General features: G+C 43.9%; 1 protein-coding gene across 2 annotated transcripts in view; it reads left to right on the forward strand.

The window, feature by feature from the left end:
- Nucleotides 1–4,429, forward strand: part of ABHD6 (abhydrolase domain containing 6) — a 105,979-nt gene extending 101,550 nt beyond the window's left edge. For both annotated transcript variants that reach the window (XM_029600958.1, XM_029600959.1), the window contains one exon: nt 2,843–4,429. In XM_029600958.1, coding sequence (XP_029456818.1) covers nt 2,843–3,019 — 177 coding nt within the window. In that variant the 3' untranslated portion in view covers nt 3,020–4,429. The remainder of the gene's footprint in view (nt 1–2,842) is intronic.
- The last annotated feature ends 11,122 nt before the right edge of the window (nt 4,430–15,551 follow it).

Genomic DNA, 15,551 nt, shown 5'->3' on the forward strand with positions numbered 1-15,551 from the left:
TCCTTTTTTCGGTTCCTCTGACTTAATATCATTGCGACATTAAATCTTTGAAACCGAAATAGGAGAATTAAAAAAAATAAAAATAAAAACTGTGGTCAGGTTAGGAAAAGGGACGCTCATAAAATTGAGCATCCATTTTCCTAACTGGCTGACAGCCTCCTCTCCTGGGCACCCGCTGCCAAGGAAGCACGAGGAGAGCACAGTTTCCCCTAGCGCCTCCTTTTTACCGCTGCACCCAATTTAAAAATTAAATCGGGCGCCCAGGAGAGGTGGATCAGCAAGCGTTAAGGGAGTTAACACGCGCTGATATTGCATCGGCCTATGGGAGTGGAGAGAGAGTGGAAGGGGTTGAGCCTAGAGCGGGAGGGGAGAGATACTGGCAGGTGGAGGAGTTGGGGGCCTGAGAGGGCAAAGTGAAAGGAGACTGACCAGAAGAGTAGGGAGAGAGAGTGGAAGGGACACTCTTACAATGAACATCTAGGGAAATTCTGCTTAAAATACTTAAAACTCAGCATCTTTAAGTAATAACTTTTTTCTGTATTACATTTTAAATTAATTATTTAAGGACTGTCATGTTATTTTGACCAATATAAAGTATGCAGAAATTTGCGATATTTTATGTTTTTGTGTGCAGAATTGTAAACTTTTTTGGGCAGAATTCCCCCAGGGGTAAAGCCTGGAGGGTCGCAAATCCGTCTGCTGTTCAGCATATCTCTAAGCAATATATATATGAGAGAGATTTGCATGCACTGTTTCTACTGCATGAAAATCTCTTTCCTGCATGTTCATTGAGGATATCCTGAAAGCCAGTCTGATTTGATATCCCTGTTTATAAAGAGCGTTTTGACATTTTGCAGCTTTTACCATACAGGAATCATGTCAGAGGCTAAGAGTTCAGATTTACTAATTTTTTGTAGTAAACATTTCATTAGATTTAGGGAGGAAACAGGGATTTCAATCCTGCTTAACCAGCTTTTAGATTAACATATAGTAAATCATGTTTATGTTGAAAAACAAGAGATTTAAAATGATCAGAAAGCAGCATTATCCAAGAGAAGCAGGCTTGGATTTGCGAATAGGCACACTAGGCCTGTGCCTAGGTCACCAACAATCTGGGAGCAGCAGAACTGATGCCTTCCTGCTGTACTGAATCTCACCCTGCAGGGAACAGCTCTGCATCCTGCTCTATGCCCTCACCTCACCTCCCAAGCAGTGTGCAGGGAACAGAAGGCTGAGGCTGGGGGGGACAAAACAGAGCAAAGAAAAGCCACTCTGTTCCTTAATCCAGCCCCTCCTCTTCCAGGCAGTACAGAGGAGGGGAGGGTTGAGACTTGATAGCCTCCTGCCCTACTACAGCCATTGTTCTCCTCCTGGCCGGGATCAGCTGCATGATGGAGATCAGAACTAGGGACGAGAGGGGGATTAAGGGATCATCGGAGCGGGAGAGGAAGGAATGAGAGGGGGGATTGTGGTGGTGGAGATAGAGGAGGGTCTGAAAAAGAAAACATTGAGGGGGATCAGCCGGGGGTAATGCTAAGCAAACAAAGAAGGATCATTTTGGGAAGGCTAGTAAGAGCTCAGAGGGGGATCGTTGGCGGAGAAGATATTGGTTGAGGGGGAGGCGTGTGTTCGTGTGTGTGTGTATGAGAGAGGAATGGGAGGGGGAAGTGTTTGTGTTTATGAGACAGGAGATCTTTGCCTGGTGTATGTTTGTGTGAAACAAATTGGGTGAGAGGGAATGGGAATGCAAGAACGAGCAGGACCAGAGCAGGATAGGGACATCTCCATCCCACCCACTCCTGCCCCAACCGTAATTTTGATCCTTCCTCCCTTCATCATGGATTCTATCCCCAGATCCTGGAATCCATTCCTTCCTATTTCTCCTTGTCTTTCCAGATCCTAATACCCCCAACCCTTGATCCAAGATCTCTCCTCTTATGATCCCCCTTCTATGCCTTCCTTCCCTTCCTCAGTCCTAGAACTTCCCTATCTCCTCTTCCTCTTCCCCTGACCCAATGTTTGTTTCTCCTTCTCTTATCGTTCCCCCTTCCCCATCCCTGATTCTCTCTCCTCCCCCCATCTCCTGATTCCTGGTCCTTCTCTCCATCCCTTATCCTCTCACTGAGCTCTCCTCCCTGTATTAATACTTAAGATCCCTTTTCCTTGAAGATCCCTTGTCCTCATCCAGTTAAAACACGCAAGGCTAGAAAAATATTTTTATAATGTAATATAAAAGATCGAAATGCTTTCTGATATGCTTCAGAATTTTCTAATTCTCTTCTGTAGGAAACTGTGGGTCTATTAGCATGATATATTGACTTCAATACCTTTTTTTTTTAGGATTACTGTTCAATGCCTTCTTATTTTATATATTTCAATTATTTTATATTTTTATGTTTTTATTATTTTATTGTATTTTAATTGTGTGTGTTTTATTGTTAGCCCCCTAGGGCCTTGTGCGTTGGCGGCATATAAATTAATAAACCATAACCATAACCATAGACCTTCTACGTCCTATTGTCAGACCTTCCGGGGAGGGAGGGAGATGCTGGGGTGAAAGGGGATGACAGCACCAACTGAGCCTAAAGGTGGCAGAAACCTAAATCTGAACAGAAATAATAAAAAGGAAAGAGTGATGACACATGAAAAAGCACATATTCTATTAGAATTAAAGAGCAGATTGCTATTTTTTAAAAGAGTTAAATGGCGATAGATGAATGGAATTGAAAAATGGAAAACAATTAAATAAAGCTGACTTTGTTTTACTCTGTATAGTAAAAAATGTAAAGGAAAGTCAGCTATATCCTTACAGATTTTGTGCTTTTTTTTCCCTTTAATTTAGGTTCTGGATGTGTCTGGAGCAGACATTTTAGCAAATGCCATTCCTGGCTGTCAGGTGGTTATTCTAGATAACTGCGGACACACGGTGGCAGTGGAGCGACCCCGGAAAACCGCCAAACTCATCCTGGACTTCTTAGTGCCCACGCACAGCACGGAGAACAATAAGAAGCTCCTGTAAATTTGGACCTGATTTAGCAATTGGCGCTGAGTAAAAGAGATTTCATTTACTAGCTTCTAACGTTCTTAACATTTCTCAGGGATCTTTCTCGGAGAGGGGTGAGAACCGCCAAATCCCTGAGATCAAATAAAATCACTGAAGTGCTCTCTTTAGTGCTAGTGAAATCTTGGATCTTTTTAAAAGTCTTTCGTCTTCCTGATTTAAAAAAAAAAAAAGAAGAAGAAAAATCTTAGATGAGCCATAGAATGTTTGCCAAATTTTAAAGTTGATGTAGCTTTCAACATGTGATCCTGAGTACCAGAATTCTGTATAGGCAAGATTATTGCATTGTTTAGCATCCGTCAGAAAAGCTGTAAGAAGAGAAACGTTTAGGATCTATGCATCTATGCATCTAATCTGTACTGCATGACAAACTGTGTTTATCTTAATATAGAGGCAGTCCCAAACTTCACCTATAGTACTCTGCAGCCACTTTACTGAAGTGTTTCACACAGAAAAGTTTATGAAAGCGATGTAGGAAAACTGTGACATGAAAAATTGGTTATCAGGTTCAGTTTCCTAGTGGTTTACATTCAGTAAAAGCAGATTTCTAATTTGTGGGCAGCTGCTTTATGCATCCTGCGTACGTCAGAATATTTGAAATGTGGTCGCAGTTATTACATCAGTCCTCAGCATCAGGTGTTATCACTTCTGCAGCACAGAATTGACATTTTAAGCAATAATTGCTTACAGCAATGATCCTAGACTGCTGTTGACCTCTGGAGCTTCTTCAGCAGGGCCCCTTAGTTCCAGGATCTACAGTCATGGTTTTCAGCTCTAGTCTTCGTGGCTCCCCAACATGCCTGGTTTTCATGCTATCCAAAATGAGCCTGCATGAAATGCATTTGCACAGGCAGGGTAATCTGCATATTTTGGTGGCCCTGAAAACCAGACCTGATTGGAGGCCATGAGGACTGGAGCCTGGGAAGCACTGGACTGCATGCAAACGTTTCCCTCTTTCGATTTTGGCATAAACGCTTGCTCCTCTGCTGCATGATTTTAAAGATTCTGTAGCTCTGCTAGAGTCACATTGAAGGCCCAGAAGAGTCACTGGTTGAGTAATTCACCTGCAGAGAAATGGGATTGAGCCAGTTCAGGTTAATGCAAACGTGTGCTGGGGAATATTTAAATGTATTGTAAATAATTAGATTGCATTAGTGAATTCTGTGATTGGTACTGTAATGTTTGAACATTAATGCAACTGGCCAGGCCAGAGGGAAAGCCCAATGATACGGTAGTGTCTGCACTGCAAAATGAATCCTGAGGCTGTAGAATGTTTACAGTTGTGTTTTTACCTCAAATGAAATTAATTTAAAAATGTCTCAGTGCTGATAAACATCAGTTGCTGGTTATAAATTACAGTAATATTTCCTTTTGTCTACTTTTTGTATTCGTGTGTTCCCTGTAAAAACCAAAATTTATATAGATCTCTTTTTTTTTTTTTTACAAATGAAAATCAAAGTAGCTTGCAGAAATCAGTAACAGGATAACGACAATACCTAATCTTAGCAGTCATGCAATCACAGGCAGAGCTTGGCTCAGGCCGGTATTTCGGCAAAGACAATGAAGGCAGCCGCCTCCAGTGCCAAATTCTTATAGGTGCCGGAGCGATACTGCCGCTCTCTTCTAGCGTTGCCAGGTCTGGCAGCAGCGGCAAAAGAAGATGAGGAAAAATTAGCATGGGGTCTTCAGCAGCCTTCTTTGGCTGATAGACCCTGCGGTGCCCCACCCCCTCCTCCTGTATGGGCTTCTTGTTACCATGGAAAACCATGCGAGAGGCGGGGCTCCGCAGTGTCTGACAGCAAGCAAGGGTACCCCGGAGAGGAGGATTTGGGCCGCTCCTTCCTCCCCTCCCGTCCCCAATTGCCCTGGCTCGGCTATAATTAAAAACATTAGGGGAACTCACCTGGCTTCCAGCAACCTTCAGCAGAATGGAAAATTAGCATCTTTAATTTTACATTTTTATCAAAAGTTAATATTACAACAGTACAGGAGTCTTAATGTAAAGATAAGAGTACATTAAAATTTACCTCAGAGCTAAATAGCATGTGTTAATGGGCATATAGATGTCCATATTCAAAAGCCATTTAAACTGCGCTACTAAATATACCCGGCAAGTTAGCCAGATATGTTTATCCAGCTAACTAGCCAAGCCGCTCAGCAGCTGAAAATGGGCCCCCTAGTTTACAGGTATCACGCGGGGATGGCAAAGTATGAAATTCAAACAAGTTTCAAGGTTCTCATATCCAAGGTGCAAAGGTAATGAAATATACAGATGAAATATCTTGGATCTGTAAGGTTATAATAGCCCCGATCAGTGAAAAGACAAGTGTTATATCAAGCATTTGCTTTGATCCTGTACATCTCAGAAGATTTTGAGGTCCATATACAGCCACTGTCCTGCTAACAAACTGGGTCATTCATCAAACCGTGATGTGTCGGTATTGCATGCGTTACAATGAAAATTAGGGGAAGGGGAGGTGTATGGGCGGGGATTGGGCGGAGTTATGTCCCGGCAGCACTGCGGGCGATAATGTTTTCTACATTATTACCAGCAGCACCGTGGGAAATAACTACACCTTTACCCGTGGCGCTATGGGTGTGAAACTGTGCGGCCTGGCCGCAACCGCAGAAGGCGAACATGCGCCACTGCAATGCGGCCGGCCGCACAGTTTCATCCCCCCACCCCTTTTTTTCGCACAGCTCATCATTCTGCTATAATAGCAGAATGATGAATCTAGGATAAAGTTAGCTAGATAAGTTTATCTGGCTGACTTTACCACTGTTTTGGGCAGTATTAAAGTTATCCTACTGTTAGTCAAATAATCTGGCTAGCACCCTCCACCCTGAAACGCTCCTGCCATATCTCTGAGTTAACTGGATAAACAGTTATCTGGCTATCTCAAGGCTGATCTGTTGGAATCTGTGGGAGGGAGCGCTCCTCAATTCCGGGGAGATGTGTGCCCTTGGACCACGACACGACTGCAGAGAGGAGCTCCGTGTTAGCGCCGCGGCAGGCAAGACATGTCCAAGCATGGGAGGAGCAGGCTGACCACCGCCCTAACCTCTGCCGAACCTGCATGTACGGTAGAGACCCAGCAATGCAATGCTGGTCTTTGGGGTAGCCCTCCAACCACTCAATAGCTCTTTTGCCTCTGGTTAGCGGCAGATGCGGCAGGATGGACAGAGGTTGAGGACAGGCGATGGTACTGGAGCTTGGAACAAGACGGGACCTCGGCCTTGGATTAGGCTGAAAACTTGAACAAGACGAGGAAGCTCAGAGGCTCAGACGAGTCAAAGACATATGGAGCTTGGGACTCAGACAAGATGAGGACACTTGGAGATTCAGATGAGACGAGGACACTTGGACACTCAGACGAGACAAAGACGCTTGGTACTTGGAAGCTCAGATGAGACGAAGACGCTTGGTACTTAGAAGCTCAGACGAGACGAAGACAAGAGGTAACTTGTAGCACCGACGAGACGAGGACATGAGGAGACTTGGATCTCGGGCTAGACGAGGACATGAGGAAACTTGGAACTCGGAACTTGGAACTCAAATGAGTCAAGGACAAAGGTAGCTTGGAACTCAGACATAAGACGCTCAGACGTAGATTGAAGATCAGAGTTGGATTCTAGAGAGTCGGGCAAGGATCCGATGAGGACTTGGAACTTGGAAAGATTCAGGTGAGGATGAGGACTCAGGATACTCGGAGACTTAGACAGGCACTGCCCCTCAGGGCGCCCTATACAGCTGATGTGGGCTGGTCACGGACCACCCTGTCCCATGGCGCGCCTTACACAACCTGAAGAGGCTGGTCTTGGACCACACAGAGAACGGAACAAGCACAGGACTGAGGCTCAGGGCAAAGAAGGAATCAAGGCAGTGCTCGAAGACAGATCCAACCGGAAGAAGACTCTAGTGACCCAGCTCAGACTCTGGATAGAAACAGATTTACTCCCAGGAAGGTCAGCTGAAGACGAGGTCCAGGGTGAGGCGAAGCTGAACCCAGAGCTTGAGGACTGATGGTACTTCAGGATTAGGACTCGGAACATCAGGGCTGGAACGTAGGACATCGGATACGACAGGACAACTATGGCATCTGGACATCAGGGGACTTCTAGAGAGGAGGACCACAGGGACGACTGGAACATGACGGATGAAGACATCAGTAGGCTGAGACGTCTGGACATCCGAAGACAAGGGGACATCAGGACATCCGGAGATAAGAAGACTTCTGGACATGGAGACATCGGAACATCAGAAGACAGGAGGACGGGATCCATTGAGAGACCAGAACATGCAATGAAGACAACGACAAAGGTTCAGCAACCATGGACGAAGACAAGGAGGACCAACTAGGAACAGAGTGCCTTGAAGAAGTGAAGAAGGATCATGGAGGATTCCTGGAATGAAGAGCTGGAACTGAAGATCCAGGAGACGTCCGACTCCATGACCAACTCCTTGCAAAGCGAAGAAGAACTGAAGGCTGAGCCCTTTTGTAGGGCTGAAGAGGAAACACCTTGATGACATCACAAGGAGGAGCCAGAAGGACTGGCCCTTTAAATCAAGAGGAGGCGCGGCCTCGTGCCTAAGGAAGAAGGCAGGACCTCAGACAGCAGCCATGCTGTGAAGAGGAACTGAAGCAGGCCTGAGGCATCGCAGGTGGCTCCTGCTGCAAAGAGAGAAGACTGCAGGCAGAGACTCCCCGTGCAGGGGAGGAGATGACGTCGGCGGCCTCTGGGCCACGAAGAGGAACTCCGGGGTGGCCTCCAGGCCACAGAAGAGGAAGGCTTCGGCGGCGGCTTCCAGGCCACGAAGAGGAACAGCTTCAGCGATGGCCTCCTGGCCATGAAGGAGAAGCAGGAGTGGCACCAGGCCGCAAGAGAGAAGGCAGCAGCGGCTAGTCGTACAACTTGTTATGCGACTAGAATTTAGCCACATAGGCTGGATGCATCCTGGGAGCGGGCTAGAGGCATTTCTGGGTGGAGCAGAGTTACCTGCATAAGTTTTGCAACTACTCTGATATTTGGAGTTAGCCACTTAACCTATGTGTCTAACTCTGGCTGGGCCGTAGGTTAGCCTGAAGTTAGCCATTAGTCATAACTGGATAACTTTAAGATAGCCAGATATATTCAGTGGTGCAACCATGCTGCTGAATGTATCTTGCTAGTTATCTGAATATGTTTATCTGACTAACTAACCGAGCCGCATAGCAGCTGAAAATGGACCCCCAGGTGTATAAAAGTTGTATGCACAAAACCTAAGTCCAGGACTACACTTGGGCACAGCACCATAGACTAACCCTAGCCCCAGAAATGTGAGAAAATTTTACTTCACCTCTGGGCCAGGAGTTAAATTTGCAGCATTATAAAAAATGAGTTAAGGAGTAACAGCTAATGCCTTCGTTAACATGAGCTTTCCATAGAAGAGAGCTAATTTGTATGTGTATTTGTAGTGCACTAAAGTCCTTATTAAATTGGGAATAAACTTGCAGACGTGCACAGAAATGGAAGGTAAAATGTTTGCTCAGCCCTAGAAATTTTGTTTTTTGGTGTGTGTTGTGCATGTGCACTGCCAGTTCCCGCTCTGTGCATAACAGTGATAATGGTGCACAGAACAGCAGGATGCAGGGTTTTTAGTTAATACATAGAAGTACTTCTGACAATAGGGTGTATGTATTCGCTCTAGTGTGTAGTTTATAACACTATAAACCCCCCTCTACTAATTTTGATGCCACTCATCTTGCTGACTTGACTGCACACTCTGTGCCTTGGGATTTTGATGCCACTACGCCTGCTGTTTTGCCTCTCACTCAGGCATCAGCACAAACTGCAACGTTAGTCCACTTCCAACATCTGTGGTGTAAATCTTTCCAGTGACCAGCCGTGGAATAAAACCATACCTTCATGTCATGTTTCCTTCCCAAGTTTACAGAACCGAGATAAAGCTGTATCTCCATTACTGATGTGCATTTGTTTGAAACAAAAAAAATTCCCATTTTCATTTCAATTCAGCTTTAAAATGAAACAAAACACAAATGAACAAAATTGTGTTTGTTTTAATTTGTTTAGTTTTACAAAAATTTATTGTTGCCTCGGCCAACAAAAAAACCCAAACCCTCCCAGATTCCCCTCTTCAATCTTCTCCCCTCCCAGTGCCAAACCGTCTTACCATATTTTTGTTCTTCACGGGCCAGGAGCAATCCCCAACTGAGTCTGCTTTGCCGGTAGTACATTTAGAAATGAAGCCACCAAACCAAGGCAGGTGCCATTGTTAATTGATAATTAACTAACATATTTATTTATATATTTGTTTTATTTATTTATTTATTTGATTCCATGCAAAATGGCACCAGCCAGGCCCAGACCCAGGCTGGCATGATTTTGTATGGAAGAATTAACAATGGCACCAGCTTTGATCTGCTGGCACCATTTCCACAACTACCATCGATGGAGCAGGAGTGACCAGAGATCAAACCTACCCCAGGAAGATTCAATATGGTAAGATGAACTGAGAGGGTCAGAGGGAGTACCCCAGGAGTGTTTTTTCCTTCTGAATGGGGCCAGTTATTACTTTCTACTTTGTTGTTTAGTTTGTTTTACTTTTAAATAAAAATAAAAGGATTAAAATGTCTATGCACACTTGTAATTTCTATTATTTTTACTCAAGAATGTGTGTGTGTGTTGGGGGAAGGGGGGCATGTACCTGTGTGTGTGTTTGGGGAAGCCTGTGTATGTGTGTGTATTTACTTGTGTGTCTGCCTGTGTGTCTGCTTGTACCTATGTGTGTTTGTGCCTGTGTCTATGTATATGTGTGCCTGAGTGTTTGTGAAGGTGCTTTGCAGACTGAGCATATTGCCTTTGTGGCCACAGACCGACACAACATTGAGACTGGCATGACAGACGGACACAAGCCTTTTATGTATATAGATGGATAAGACCACTGAGCAGAACCATTACCAAATTATAGTTACTTTTTATAAAGCCCCAGTGTATATTCCTTAGGCAACTCCAACTAAGACCTAGATCAAGAAAGTAAGTTTGCTTACCATCAACAGTGTTTTCTGTAGATAGCAGAATGAGCTATCGTGAGCCCTCTCAGTTGATTTTAGAGCTAATTCTAGCTAGGTAGTTGATTTTTTAGGGAGGCAAGTTGGTATTTAGTATGGCTAATTCATCCTGCTGTTTATGGAAAACACTATAGTAAGCAAACTTGCTTTTTGCATCAATAAGCAGGGCTGAATTAACCATTACATGTGGGGTAATTACAAGCTGAGGGCTGCAGCTGAATGTTTACTGAAATAAGCAATCTGGGCCACACTGTGAAGAGTAGAATACTAGGTGAACAGGGTATACAAAACTGCTTGTCTAAATTTACTGTCAGTCTTTGAGAGATTTTCCATACAGTAATGATGGTTAAGTTGCAGCTTTGCAGATGTCCTCAAATGGTATGGCTCGCAGTTGAGCCACTGATGCAGCCATGGCTCTATCTTGATGAGCCTTGATGGTGTCTGTAATGTGTAGACCTGCTAGTGTATAGCAGTGCACGATGCATTCTGCTAGCCAGTTGGATAATGTATTTTTGGTCACTGCTTTGCCCAGTCTGTTAGGACTGAAAGAGATGAATAGTTGCAAAGCTTGACAATGTGACTGAGTCCTTTTTTTTGTAAGTCTGAGGCCTACGATATGAAGAGGTTTCTTACCTTCATGTGCTTGTGGCCTTGGAAAGAACATAGGTAACATGATGGCTTGGTTAAAAAGAAAGAAAGCTAATATTAATTTTGTAGAAACTTTGGATGGGTGCAGAACACCACCCTGTTGTGGAAGAATTGCATATAAGGTGAAGCTCGCTGATTTTTCTGGCTGATGTTACTGCTACAAGGAATATTACTTTCCAAGTTAGGTACTTGAGAGAAGCCGATTCTGGTAGTTCAGTTGTGCCAGAATCACATTTAGGTCCCATGGAACAGATACTTTCATAACTAGAGATTTAGTATGCCACAAGTCTGAACTTGGAAACTAATGGATGAGTGGAGATAGGCCGACCCTTGATTTCAGTATGGTAAGCTGCTATGGCACTGAAATATACTCTTTCTGATGAGGTGCTAAGTCCTTAAGCAGAGTAGAGACAGCAAATAGCTCAGTAATTCTTTGTATTTACATGCAAACGGATTTAAAGTATTGGTTAGAGCAGCGGGCTATGAATCAAGGAAGCTGGGGTTCAAATCCCACTGCTACCCCTTGTGACCATGGGCAAGTCCCTTCACCCTCCATTGTCTTAGATACAAACTCAAATTGTGAGCCCTCTGGGGACAGGGAAATAACCATAGTATCTTAATGTAATCCACTTTGAAGTGGTCAAAAGGTGGAATATAAATTCAATAAATAAATAAATTCAAAAATTGTAAAACCTAAAACCATAGGCTTTTCTAATTGATAGTTTTCAGGTAGACATCATTATGACTTCAACCTGCTTGGGTAAGAATAAATTGGCAATCACTGAACACAACATTCAAGACATCATGTTGAGGGAGGGAAGGTTCAGATGAAATAGATATCCCTCTTTTTGAATTAATGATGGATCTGACCCGAGAGAGATTGGAGGACTGTTGGACAGCTGTACTACATACACAAACCAAATTTGTCTGGACCATGCTGGAGCTATGAGGATCAGACAGGCATGGTCTTTGGGCACTTTTGATCTTTTTGTCTATCAGTGGAATTGATGGAAAAGTGTACATGAGATCTACATTTAGTTGAGCAGAAAAGTGTCCTAATGGTGGAGGCGGACTTGGACATTGTTGCTGTCACGGAGACATGGTTCACGGTCTCTCATGATTGAAATACGGCCATACCAGGTTATAACTTGCTAAGGAAGGACATAGAGGAAAGAAAAGAGGGAGGAGTAGCTCTTTATGTCAAAATCAATATACAAGCTACTGAGCTGCAAGGAAGATGGGGTAAAGAAGAAGCATTATGGGCCATCCTACAAAAACATGATGGTGCATCCATTCTTACTGGAGTGGTTTACAGGCCTCCGAATCAAATGGGAGAACTAGACAGAGATCTGGTTGAAGACAACCAAAAGGTGGGAAAGAAGGGAGAAGTGGTGATTGTTGGAGATTTTAATCTGCCGGACATAGACTGGAGAATCTCTTCTGCAGAATCTAACTGAAGTAAAGAGATAGTGGATGCCCTGCAAGGAGCTCTGTTCAAACAAATGGTAATGGAACCCATGAGGAAGGGAGCTATACGCGATTTAGTACTCACTAATGGGGATAATGTCTCTAATGTCCAGGTGGGTGCTTACCTCAGCCCTAGTGATCATCAAACGGTATGGTTTGATATTGCAAATTGGATACAGAGAAGTCGCACAAAACACGAGTTTTGCATTTCAAAAATGCGGACTTTGTTGAAATGGGGAAGTACCTGGAGAGAGAACTAAAAGACTGGGAGAAAATGAGAGGTGGAACAACAGTGGATCACTCTAAAAGGAGCAATTACAAAGGCAACTAATCTATATGTTAGAAAAGTAAACAAAAGCAAGAGAAATAAGAAACCTATCTGGTTCTGAAAGGTGATGGCTGATAAAATAAAAGCAAAAAGAACAGCATTCTAGAAATATAAAGGATCTCAATGGGAGGAACACAAGGAAGAATATCTGGTGAAACTGAGGGAGATGAAGAAAGTTATCAAGAAAGCAAAAAGTCATGCGAAAGGATTGCCAAAGAGGTAAAGCGAGATGACAAAACAATTTTCAGATATCTCAGAGAAAGGAGAAAGGTCTGAAGTAGTATACTGAAATTGAAAGATGAAAACGATCAATGTGTGGATAGAGACAAGGAAATGACAGAAATACTAAACAAATACTTCAGTTCGGTGTTCAGTAAAGAAGACCCTGGAGAAGGACAGTCGCTAGTTAACAAGAAAATGGAGGAGGGTAGAGTAGACTTAAACTCCATTTACAGAAGAGAATGTATGGGAAGAACTAGAAAAACTGAAAGTAGACAAAGCCATGGGGCCTGATGAGGTTCATCCCAGGATACTGAGGGAGCTCAGAGATGTGCTAGCAGGTCCGCTGCACGACCTGTTCAATAGATCCCTGGAAACGAGAGTGGTGCCGAGTGATTAGAGAAGAGCGGTGATGGTCCCGCTTTACAAGAGTGGGAGCAGAGAGGAGGCTGGAAACTACAGGCCGGTTAGCCTCACCTCAGTGGTGGGAAATGTAATGGAGTTGCTGCTGATGGAAAGAATAGTGAACTATCTACAGTCAGAAGAATTGCTGGACCAGAGGCAGCATGGATTCACCAAAGGAAAGTCCTGCAGACAAATCTGATTAACTTTTTAAATTGGACTACTAAGGAATTTGATCGAAGAAGAGAGCTCGATGTGATCTACTTGGATTTCAGCAAAGCTTTTGATACGGTCCCACTTAGGAGGCTTGTGAATAAAATAAGAAGCTTGGGCGTGAGTGCCAAGGTGGTGGCCTGGATTATAAACTGGTTGACGGATAGAATACAGCATGTGATGGTAAATGGAACCTACTCTGAAGAGAGAACAGTGGTAAGCGGTGTGCCGCAAGGATCAGTGTTGGGATCAGTCCTGTTCAGTATCTTTGTGAGTGAAATTGTGGAAGGGATATAAGATAAAGTGTGCCATTTTGTGGATGATACTAAGATCTGCAACAGAGTGGACATGCCAAAGGACACGCAGGAAGGAGTAGAGAGAATGAGATGTGATTTAAGGAAGCTTGAACGGTGGTCAAAGATGTGGTAGCTGGGATTCAATGCCAAGACGTGCAGAGTCATGCATCTGGGGTGTGGTAATCCAAAACAGCTGTACATCATGGGGGGTGAAGGGCTGCTGTGAATGGAGCAAGAAAGGGACATTGGAATGATAGTGTCTAATGATCTGAAGATGGAGAAGCAATGTGGCAAGGTAATAGCTAAAGCCAGAAGAATGCTGGGCTGCATAAAGAGAGGAATAACCAGTAAGAAAAAGGAAGTGATAGTCCCTTTGTACAGGTCCTTGGTGAGGCCTCACCTGGAGTATTTTCAGTTCTGGAGACCATATCTCAAAAGGGACAGAGACAGGATGGAGGCAGTCCAGAGAACGGCAACAAAAATGGTGGGGGATCTCCATCAAATGAATTATGAGGAGAGGTTGAAGGACCTAAATATGTATACCTTGGAAGAGAGGAGGTGCAGACCTTCAGATACCTGGAAGGTTTTAATGATGCCAATCAAAAAACCTTTTCCGTTGGAAAGAAGTCAATAGAACTAGGGATCACGTAATGAAACTCCAGGGAGGACGACTCAGAACCAACATCAGGAAATATTTCTTCACAGAGAAAGTGGTGGATGCCTGGAATATTCTTCCAGAGGAGGTGGTGAAGACAAAAACTGGTGAAAGATTTCAAAGAGGTATGGGATAAACACTGTGGATCCCTAAAGGCTAGAGGATGGAAATGAAAAAAAGAGTGCATGGGGGTAACTTGCTGGTGTGGCGGTTACTACCCTTAACCAATAAGCTTTCATACTGTTGATGCAACTCCATTATTGCTCTCTGCTTTTACAGCAGGGGAAAAAAAGGAAAAGGGAAATTAGATTCAGACAGCAACCAACAAGACATTGGATTTTACAATCTGGGAAAACAAGCATGGGGGAAAACAGATAAGCATGGGGATAACTTGCTGTTGTGGCGGTTTCTACCCTTAACCAACATGCCTGATACTTTGGATGCAACTCCAACAACGGCAAGAGGTAACAGGGAATTGGACTCAGACAGCAACCAACAAGGGCCCTGCGGTTTGGGAAATGAAGTAAGGGGCAACTTGTATGGCGCAGCAGTTGCTATCATAAGCTTGCTGGGCAGACTGGATGGACCGTTTGGTCCTTTTCTGCCATCATGTTCTATGTTTTCTATGTTTCTGAGCTGATCTCTTTGTTGGGAAGAATGGAGCAAAACTTTTCCAATTTTCTGATTTGCTCCAATGCAAACAGATCGATTGATGGAAGTCCCCATAGACTGAATAGACTGTTGGCTGTTGACTGCTGTAGAGATCATTCATGTGGCCAAAAAACTTTGCTGAGGAGATCTGCTGACATGTTGGAGATCCTTAGAAGGTAGGTTGCTTGCAAGACAGCTTGATGTTTGCATGCCCATTCCCATATCTTTATCGCCTTGTGGCAAAGAGGCCATGACCCTGTGCCCCCTTGCTTGTTCACATAGAACATGGCTATTTGGATGTTAGTTTGAATGTGAATACTCTTCTCCAGGAGGATGAAAGTGAATGTTGTTAGAGAATATCTTATGTTTCTCAATTCTAGGAGGTTGATTTGAAATTGACTTTCTATGAATAAATATGTTCCTTGAGTTCAATAGGGTCCTGTGTGGGCCCCTCCCAACCTTCCGTGGAGGAATCCATTGCTAATGTAATTTGGTGAGGATGTATACAGAGTGGAGATTCCTCTTGAAGGATTAGGGATCT

The sequence above is a fragment of the Rhinatrema bivittatum genome, chromosome 4 (genome assembly GCF_901001135.1).
Source record: "Rhinatrema bivittatum chromosome 4, aRhiBiv1.1, whole genome shotgun sequence".
Taxonomy (NCBI): domain Eukaryota; kingdom Metazoa; phylum Chordata; class Amphibia; order Gymnophiona; family Rhinatrematidae; genus Rhinatrema; species Rhinatrema bivittatum.